At 40.9% G+C, this 10,864-nt stretch overlaps 1 protein-coding gene across 12 annotated transcripts in view; it reads left to right on the top strand.

The window, feature by feature from the left end:
• The first annotated feature begins 1,752 nt into the window (after positions 1 to 1,752).
• tnip1 (TNFAIP3 interacting protein 1) overlaps positions 1,753 to 10,864 on the top strand; it is a 194,867-nt gene continuing 185,755 nt past the window's right edge. For 10 of the 12 annotated variants that reach the window (XM_070545720.1, XM_070545723.1, XM_070545717.1 and 7 more), the window contains exon 1: positions 1,753 to 1,872. Coding sequence is in view for 1 of the 12 variants with exons in the window: in XM_070545735.1 (XP_070401836.1) it covers positions 1,830 to 1,872 (43 nt within the window). In the remaining 11 variants the exon portion in view is untranslated. Of the gene's footprint in view, positions 1,873 to 2,278; positions 2,354 to 10,864 lie in introns of those variants that run through there. The other 2 variants (XM_070545735.1, XM_070545719.1) reach the window with 2 other exon arrangements.

Below are 10,864 nucleotides of genomic sequence, written 5' to 3'. Positions count from 1 at the left end.
GCTGACCTATAGAGCTCTTAACAACCAGGCTCCAAGCTACCTATCTGAGCTTTTATCCCCACACACCACCTCTCGGAACCTTAGATCCACATCTGAAAACCTCCTGGCTGTTCCTCGAACCAGACTGAAAACCAAAGGGGACAGGGCCTTTCAGACTATTGCACCCATACTTTGGAACAGTCTACCTTCAAATCTCCGTCTCTCTAACACTGTAGAGGTCTTTAAAAATCATCTAAAAACTCACCTTTTCATCCAGGCATTCCTTCCCTAAATGTTTCAAAAAGATGGCTTTGTTCGGGTTCACACCTTCACTTTGTTTATACTCATGATTTTATTTTCTACGTTTATCACTGCTATTGTTTTTCTGATGTTTTTATTGGGTAGAGGTATTTGCCCTGATCTTTATCATGTTGTACAGCGCTTTGTGATTTATATCTGTGAAAGGCGCTATATAAATAAACTTTTACTTACTTACTTACACTGGGGATCGACAGAGCAGACACACACACACACACACACACACACACACACACACACACACACACACACACACACACACACACACACACACACAGGTAAACTAGTAGTAGCACATTCAATGTCAAAGCTCAGCAGCACATCATTGTAGCTTCTTTTGGGGAGAAAAACACTTAGAGAGAGAGAAGTTAACAGCTGAAATAGCAGAAAATAATGTAGTTGAAGAGCAAATTGTAGAAAAAACTTGTAGAGTGTGGAAAGTGGTCAGTGTGTCCTCCAGCAGTCTAAGCCTATAGCAGCATAACTACAGAGATAACTCTGGATAACCTAGCCTTTTAGATGTAGGCATGTTGGAGGCAGGGCAAGGGAGAGCCGTCTTTACCGACTGTACACTCCACCACCCTCTACTCCCCCACTTGTCCAGATTTAGGCTAACATTAGAATTTAACCATAGGCCCTATCAAATAAAAATGTTTTAAGCTTAGTCTTAAATGTAGACAAGGTGTCTGCTTCACAGACAACTTCATTGTTTTATGATACAATAATCAAAGATTTAAGTCTATTTCTAAATTTGTGATCAAATTTTCAATAAATGTGCAATAATATAATAAAGAATAAAAATGACTGAATGCGATCTGGGGGCAGTTTTGTCTAGTTAGTTTTTTTTTACAACAACCAGATATTTTTCACAACATTCATTGTTTTTTTGTAAATTACATAAGCCATAAGAACAAGTATATATCCTTTAATTACAAAATCAGATACTAATAAAGATAAATAATATTTCTGGAACTTCAATCATGCCATTTCAGAGATTTGTTTTTTTTATCTGAATTATGTGGACCTGTTGTGAAATCTTATTTTTTCTGGATGTAGCTCATGCAGACCTCTCAGTTCAGAGGAAATGTAACGCAATATCAGAAACCTCCTCAGATAATCAGACCCTCAGAATAACAATTGTGTGATTTTTTGTTATGAGTAGTAGTTTAATATTAATAGACATTTATTTTTGCTGGATTTTACCATGAAACAGTAAAAACAGTATTCAAAAGATATATTTTTTAATTAAAAGATTTTGATAACTATTTTTATTTATTTAAACAATTTTTAACAGAACATTACAGCTGGATGTAATTGAATGAATAGTGGAAGTGACACGTATGTTAAAAATAAATAAAACCACAGAAATATTTGTGTTTACATTACGGACAGCTGCTCTGATAACCACGCCCTCACGTCGTTCTTTACTCTGATTGGTTCAGACGGCTGTCAATTGTCGCTGTTTTAAATGACACGTTGCGAGGTGGAATTTCCCAGGTTACAGCATAGACAGTAGACTTCTTCCGTAATAGATGTCTGTCTGGCCAGAGACGAGAGGCCACCGCGAGCTGAAAGGTACCTGGTCAACGGAAACCAATTTGATCAGTTTTTATCTTTTCGTCGTGTAACTCCTCTTTATAACTCATTTTTTGTACAGATTGGAGGATATTTAGTATGGTGGCGCTGGCGGCTTCCTATCCCGCATTGTCATCCAGTACTAGCCAGCCGACGGCTAACGATGTTGCTATCAAATTGCATGATAACAGCAAAAACTAGTATTAGCCTTCTTTAGCCAATCAATGTAGCTACCACAAGCTGGAATGTGCTGTATTTTTTCCTCGGTATTTATTAGAAGAATGTATGTAATGTTTGATACCCCCGCCCCCTGCTTTTGTCTTTATTGCCTTGGCTAGCGTTGTAGTTGTGCCAGCTCCTAACAGTGTAGTATCACAGTGGTCCTGGTGTCTTTGTCGTCCCTCAGTTATGTATTTCTGAGTTTCATCAAATAAATGAGAAATTCCAGCGGGACGCTGGATGTGCAAACCCAAGCTGGGTGGTGAGTAGGTGTTTTGATCCATCTGTAGATTACTTCTTTTGAGTTGATGTAATACTTGGAAACTGCTGGGAAGGATGTTACTCACTTAAAGAGACAGTGTGTAGTTTTTACCATTCATTTCTGGAAATATCCATCAAAATGTTGTTAAATTATTTCAGTGATGCCCAGTTGTTGAAAAATAATGGCAGCTTTGTGACATATAACCATAAGAATCAGGTCTAAAATACATGGGAGCGGGTCTAAGTCTCTGGGCGATGCCATATTAGATTCCATGTTTCTTTCTACGGGAGACCATGAGGACAAAATGCTTTTACTGTTTTGTAACAAAGAGTTAAAAAACTTTAATCTTTCTTAAATGTTGTTTTACACATTTACCTCTTCACTTGTTGCCAGTGATGTGCTTGTCATTTTGCTGAAGTTAGCACTCCCCAGGGCTTTTTGACCCTAACCCCAAAATTCCACTACCTCCGCTCCGGCACGAACTCCGCAACAAAATCGGTCCCATTGTAGTCAATCAGAGCTGTGCCACTACTGCGGCCGTGCGGCGCAGTGCGCCACCCACCGTTCCGCCATCCGGCAAAAATAGGATCGATTCTATTTTTGCCGGACGCCGGAGCACCTCCGCAGTCAGACAGAAATCACAACCGCCCAACAGGAAAGGGAGCAAGCACAACTTCCGTTATTTCACAATAAAGCGATAAACAAAAAGCATTTTTTGTTTCATATGCACAGGTTTAACAACTTTTAACAACTATCAATGGCGGCTGAAGTTTAAATGCACAAAAGTAAGCCATAAATACAGTTTCCACTATCAAAGTAGTCACACTTTGTTGATCCAAACACTGCTGATCTCTTAACAAAAATGATGGGCAGATTAAACAGTTCATGCCGATGCTTCTCCCACACAACGGGTGTTTGGATCTAACTTCCGCGTTTATTGCTCGGACTGTATCGCAAGATCTCGAAAATCCCGCGCATGCCTGTTTGCGCACCTCAGGTCTCCGCACCGGAGCGGAGCCGTTGTATAGCGGGTACCAGTAAAAATTGAGTTCGGAAACGAGCGGCTGCGGAAGGCGGAGGCGGAGCGGAGGTAGTGGAATTTTGGGGTGATAGGGAGCCTAAGTCACGCCCATCTACATCCGGGCCATGGTTTCCCAGAAGAACGAAAAAATGAATGCAAGTCAACAGGGCTAAAAATGCTATTTTCTAATTCCGCTTGTTTTGTGCCATGGAATTTAGGGCTGAGGAAAATAATCAAATAATCGATGCATCGGGATGCGGACATAAACGATTCTGCATCGTAGAAGAGTACGCCATAATCGATTATAGTGGAATGTAGTTTTGTTTTTTTAATGGCGGCACCAGCGCAGATCCAAATCTGTCAGAGTGAGTGTCCTCCACATTTACCAAGTGTTTCCACCTTGTGGTACTGCAGGACTGAGCGCTTGAGTTGTAACCTGAGACCGAACCGGAACCGAATCAGCCCAACCGGTTCTGTTGGATTTGGGCCGTGAATTATGTTAATTGAGCGGGTGGTCACACGGCGCACTCCGCTCGCTCTATCAGCAACTGAGAGAGAGAGAGAGACTGTCCGCTCACACGAGAGGATCGGAGGACGCCCCTCCAAACCGATGCTCCAAACATGCATTATTATTTTCATAATTTAATAATTTTTTCTCCTGGAAGCGCTCAGTCAGACCAAGTGTTGTAATGCTGGGAGATCCGGTCTCGGGAGGGGGCGGGGTCAATGACGGCGGCTGCAGCGTGATCGTCTGTCTCTTATTTAGGGACTCGGAGAAGTGAAAAGGAGAGAGAAATAGAAGATAGAAGTTCTTGTTCCACTTTATTATTTTGTTTCATGATGATAAACTGATGTTAAATTCAGCTTAAAGAGAAACTGGGAGGAAGCGTTGGTTCATTTTAGGTTACAGGAGACTTGTCTCCTATCTACTCCTCCAGAGACAGCATGGACATGAGGGTTAAAGGGTGAGGGTGACACAGGACAGGTTAGTGGAAAGGTTTGTAGTTAGCTGGTTAGTGAAGGAGATCCATCAGCTGGGTAATTTAATCCTAATCCAGCCCACAGCCTTCTGCTGGTGTTATTATCAGAAAGAATAAAACACACATCTTAAATATGATTGGAAGTGTAGAATTTGTTTTATGTTTTATTATTTTCTGCATCAAACAGAACTTGATTCATTCTCCAACATTTCAGAAATGAACCACTGGGTTCAAATGAAATAAAAAAAACTAAGTCAAACATTTCATTTGGTGTTTTTTCTGACACCCTTCAACTGTGGCATAAATATTTGACTCTAGAGCTGCTCAGAGACATTAAACACTCGTATATGAACCCATTATGTATTTGATTATTACATTATGTGTCCTGTAGGTTTTCAGTACTTTTTTAGATTTTGTGAGATTTTGTAAAGCATGTTTTCTCAGCCTGAGGCGTGGTGTTGAACGAGTAAACAGATGTTTTACTTTGTTAAATCTTCTTAAATGTTTAAATGTTTTGTCCTAACCTGTTAATGGAGAGCTTTTGAGGGATGGCAGGTTGTGTCAATTACGTTTTAGATAAAAAAAAAAAAGCAATTAACTGACATCTTCTAGTCATCGATGAAAACAAATCAATATGAAATAATCGTGATGCATCGGGATATCGAATCGAATTGAATCGTTGACCCAATAATCGTAATCGAATCGAATCGGGAGACAAGTGAAGATTCACACCTCTAATGGAATTCACATATGATATCCGTGAATTTTAAAGGAGACATAACATGCTTTTAAGTTGTTCCTTTTTACATCTAAATCCTTCAGTTGGGGTCTAAATACAGTGGAACTGCAGTTCTTTGGTCTTATTTCCTCATTATTGTTGCTCTACAGACCCTCATCTACCCCTGTTCTGAGGAGAGTCTAAAGAACGAGCCGTTTTGGGGTACTGTCTCTTTAAACTGGAGGAGGAGCTGTAAACTCCGCCCCCCTCCATAGTGCAGACCTGTACTCTCCTCCCCCAGTCGGACTTTGTAGTTCTATAGAGAAATCATTATTTAGCATAGCAGATTTAGCATAGCATATTAGCATTTTTAAAACATGTGGGGAGAGTAGTTCATCAAGCTGTTTCAAGGCTGCTAACTCTCTTATGCATTTGTCTGTAGTCACTCACACACACCCGTCATGGCCGACGGAGGGACAAGCGAGCAGGCACGCGTGCGCGCGCACACACACACACACACACACACACACACACACACACACACACACACACACACACACACACACACACACACACAAGGAATGCTGCTTGCTTATTTATTTCTATAAAAATGTTTTAAAAAATGATACAGCTCATTAAAACACCATTAAAAGAATATATTTTATTAAGATCTCTATCTATATACATACATATAATTATAAATAATTTTATAAGTAGTCTTATTTTATATTGGGTGTCTTAATGGCTGAAAATGGATAAAAAGCAGTTACATTTTAATTTAAAGATTTGAGATTCTAGTCAAAAATAAAGAACATTCCTCCAAATGTTCTTTAATGTGATCATTATAATTCTAATGCTTAGAACTTTGTTTTTATTGTCTGCAATGTGTAGCCTATATCTTTATTAAATGTGTTTAGCTGTAAAGTGGTAATTCTCTCTAATGTGTACAGAGAGGTGGACATCAGTGCTGCAGTGAAATTCCCAAGATCAGTCTGCTTTGCTAACAAATATAGTTAAATCTTACCTGCATTCTAAATAAATACCGTTAGGTGAAAACATCAGTAGGCATTGAGTTATTGATACAATCCCTAACAGCCAGAATGGAAGAAGAGCATGCTGGGTCATCCTGGACCTGAGCCTGTTCTGTGTATTTACCTACAGGATGCAATAAATGTCTACAAGGCTGAGTTTGGACCATTACATCTAAAAGAAAACATACAATCAGTGATTTTTTTTATTGTTTACATTAATATACAAATTTTCTAAGTATTAACCTCACAGCAAATAAGTAGAACTATATAATAAACTGGCTTTAGTAGTTAAACAGGCGTTGTGCACACAGGTGCTTTGTGTCCCGGTGCTGGTGGTGTCTAGGTCTCAGAGTTCCTGTCCTCCTGCCTCTTCTGTTGTCCTCAGGATACGGATTGATGTTTCCTGATGATGAGGGAGGGGCAGTATGTGGGCTTCAAACTGGTCCTGGATAACAGTGGGAGACCTCCGTTGTCTCTGAGACCAGAGGGTTGGTGAGATGCAGATCTTCTCTACCTCATCTAGAAACGGAGTTGGTTCAGGGAAAACTTTTCCAAAGACCAGTTCCATGATGTCATCGCCATATTCTGCAATGATAGACAATAACTTTAATGACATATTTTGTTTACAAGCAGCTTTAGGAAAGTTGTTTCTTTAGCTTTCATGTTTATAGTCACGTTTGTGTTGTTTTGGTTTACTTTGTTTACAAGTTCACTTTGCTGCAGTGACTTCATATTTTCCTACAAATGTAATAAAATAGTGACTAAAATTATACAAATGATTCCTTATGAAAGGAAGCTCATTAGAGAGCAGCGCAGACAGACTTACTACATGCTGCAGCTGTTTTTGTAGGCCAGCTGCTGCTGAATTTGGGGAAAGTTATTCTGCACACATCCAGATCAGATGGTCGATTACAGAAAATAATGTAATTCAATAATTTCTAAACAGACTAAACAAGTAAAACATCAAATAAATCACTCTGCTGTCATCAGACGGAGTGATTCAGGCGGTGAGGTGTTCTTAATGATGAGGGTGGCTGAGGTGTCATTACTCACTTTGGTCTGGTCCAGACCGTCTCTTTACTGGTGGGTCTCCTTCCTCAGTAGGTGATGTGAAGCTCCAACATCTGAACGTTCTGTGTTCCTTAGAGGAGAAGAAAAGTAACATTAGCAAGCTGGCTAAATTATTTTTACTAGCATCTCAAGGACTTGGAGAAGCAGATCTTCAATTACCTAAACATCAGACCAGTTTTTCACAGCTGAGCTCATCAGGGCTTTAGTCTGACAGCCTGTCAGTGAAACACGGCTCCAGCCTTCTGGATGTGGACTCTAAAAAGCAAAGAAGCATTTTTACTTTTGTTTTAATTATTTTACAGCTGATTTTATCAGCTTTCCGACGCTCACGCTCATACAAACGGTGAGCTTTGCTGCGTCTGACTGATGCAGTTAGTTTTTATATCTGCAGTGAGACAAAAAACTAACCTCACTTCACTCAGAGATTGTTCTTTAAAACTCTATTAAATCCACTGTGTTGACGCACTTTAATGACTTCATCACGCTGCATTTTAGCTGATATGGGACTTTATTTACTGGATGCTAAGATTACATCACACTCACGTAGAATAACACACAGGCTCTCTGCTGTTACAATCAGTGGAAGGTTATCATCTGGTGTAAAAGAAGGCGTTGATCAGAAATCACGTTTTATTCCACGAAAATCAGCCAAATCCACATTAATCTGGGTGCTAACTTTACTAGCATACTGTGCTAGCGATAGCAAGCCGGATGCTAACACTTTAGTGCTGCTAATGCCCGTAAATCTAAAGTAAAGTTTGTCGACATTTTAGAGTTATATGAAGCTTACCGCTCTGCTGCTGTGTCCCGTCGCTGCCACATTCAGATGGAAATGACTCATTTTAGATGGATGAAGCCCTCAGTACTTAGCCACTAGCCTGGAGACAGAACGAACGAACCACGCGCACGCGCACACACACAAACACACACTACTTTTTCTTCGGTGTTTTTTTAGCAGTAGTGTCATCAGCTCCTGGGTTTAAATACTGCCACACCACCCTTCCTTAAAACGAGGAACAGTTTTGAGCTGTGTGTGGCTAAAATAACCAGACATTCTGCATTTTTCCAATAGGACTACAAAAAATCTTAGCGAGAAGAAAAAATGGCGGATTGGCTCTGTGTTTAGCCGAGGGCCATTACCATATTTGGTAGTTATCCTGACTAAATAAATTACTGATGTAATAGATAATGTGAAAAACTGAACGGGTGGACAAATATGCCCAAAACTTAATTATTAAATATCTAAATAGCAACTCCAGTGAATAATATAAGCCTTTTTGCTCACTTAGACACTTAAAATGTGAAACACACTGTGTTAATGGATAAAAAAGTGGGTTTTTCATGTTATGTCTCCTTTAAAGAAGCTTTTTGATACCAAGAACGTGCTTATTTTCGAACAGGGGGAAATGCTATTTTAGGTTATGTGTGAAAATAAGTCCAGGACTACAAAGGCGCTTCACGAAAGTGTCGTCATCGAACCAGACACGGAGAAAAACGGGGAAAGGGCTGTAAGTTCAGCAAACTTCCCACAGGAGGAAAGACCCACCATAAATTTGTTCATATGATAAGTAGCAGCTACGTTAGGGGGGAGGAGATTATTTGGTGGCATTGCATATGTGACGTGCCGATTTCTAGTTTGTAGTCATGCTATTTACGAACTTTTACACGCTAACAAATCTCAAAGTATGTGACTGGCATGGTCAAAACACCCAGCGTTACTTTTCATTTAAAGTGCAGTACAACATATGTGCGATCCAGGGCGTAAGGCAAAGCGGATTGCAAAATAGTGTTTTTAGCCCCATTGACTTGCATTAATTTTTTCATTCTTCCGGGGACCCATGATGCGGAAGTAGACTAAAGCCAGTTTCACACTGCAAGCATTAGCGGAACAGAACAGCAGTGGAGGGGCTCACTCGCGAATTTCAAAGCGGTTCTTTCACACCGGGAGAGCCTTGGCCGCGGCACGGCTTCCTCGCTGCGCCTCGCTGTACCCGTGAGATTGTAAAATCCCGCGAGACTTCCGCCAGCTTCCTCATCACGAGATCACAACCCCCTTAGGAATCACACCGTTGCACTTCTCGAAAGAAACTGGTGGTAAACAAAGCCGTTCGGTCACACGTACTGACGTAAGTTGCATGTAACATCGCAATGTTGCATTTTATTTTGAAAATAACCGGGGATTTTACACTGAAAACGTGTAGTTTCCTGTCTCACACTATGTGAGCTGCGGAAATAGACGTGTCCCAGAAGCGGCTCGCGGAAAAAATAGAACTCGATCCTATCTTTAGCGGCTAGCATGCCGCTTTTGGGACACGCCTGGAAATTGCCACGTAGCGGCTGGTTTGGAACACTGCATAGACTATAATTGGATTCTGTTTGGAGCGGTGCTGTTTCGCTGCCGTTCCGTTCCGCTGATGCTTGCAGGGTGAAACTGGCTTTAGGCTCCCTATGGGCATCCCTTGGTAAGGTCTTACTCAAACACAAAATACTGCTTGCTTGCAATGATTTAGGTATCTACTGACCCCTACCGCCAGGAAAAACACACTCACTTTAAGCCAATGCTTTGTTTACATGTAAAAGTTAGAGGTGAGTATCTTCTCTAGTCTCACGGTTCAATTCAATTATGATTATTGGGTCAAAGATTCGATATCTTGATGCATCACAATTGTTTCATATGGATTTCCATACCTTCAAAGCAATCCACAACCTCTCTCCTCCATACACCTCAGACCTTACAAGTATTAACACCCCCTCCCATTCTCTCAGATCTTCTTCTTCCATCCATCTTGCGGTTCCTTCTGCCCGTCTCGCTACCATGGGGAGCAGAGCTTTCAGCCGCTCTGCTCCTCGTCTCTGGAACTCACTTCCCCCAGACATCAGGAACATCGACAGTTTCAGGGTTCCCACGCGTCCTGGAAAACCTGGAAAACCTGGAAAATGATAGTCCAATTTTCCAGTCATGGAAAACATGGAAAATGGGGGGAATTGCAAAATGTCCTGGAAATTTTTGAGTTGTCCTGGAAAATAATTTTCCATCCTTGTGGATAAACAAATGGATTAAACATTTTGGGCAATATTGGGCTGTAGCGCTTCTCCTTTAATTTCTGCATCTAGCTGGCACAGCGCCCCACATGACGCTTCCAACCAATCAGATTGCATAATCCCCTTCAGTTCCAGTTCCACTTCTGTTTTTCCAACTGTCTTTTTGGCTAGATTTACAGATTTTTCACCCCTAGATTTATTTCTCTAAAGAAGGGCCAAAAGTAGCGACTCGGTTCGCGAGTATTGCGTTATCGCAGTTTATAGAGCGAGAGGTTTTTCTCCTTCTCTCTGTTGAGTGACAAAGGAGCAGCGGAGAGCTTTTGTTTTTTTCACTCATGCGATGAGACGAGTGAACATGAGGAGAGCTTCGGGATAGCAACGGAAAGCAGGTAGTCTACCGGACCCGCGCTCCACTCAGTAATTCATACTTGTTCTATCGTCCAACAGCAGAAACAAAAATATGTGAATGATAAAAATGTCATGAATTTGATTCTATCAAAATACTAAGTATGTGCTCAGAGGACAGAGCCTCAGCTGTTCATACTGTTTTTAGCTAGCTACACAGACCGCAGCCAGGTGGCAGTGAGAACTGAAGACTGGCATGGTCATTGAACAAAGTTGTTAACGTAATTAAATTGAATTCAACAC

Source organism: Nothobranchius furzeri, chromosome 2, assembly GCF_043380555.1.
Source record: "Nothobranchius furzeri strain GRZ-AD chromosome 2, NfurGRZ-RIMD1, whole genome shotgun sequence".
Taxonomy (NCBI): domain Eukaryota; kingdom Metazoa; phylum Chordata; class Actinopteri; order Cyprinodontiformes; family Nothobranchiidae; genus Nothobranchius; species Nothobranchius furzeri.
This window is presented reverse-complemented; position numbering and strand designations above follow the sequence as displayed.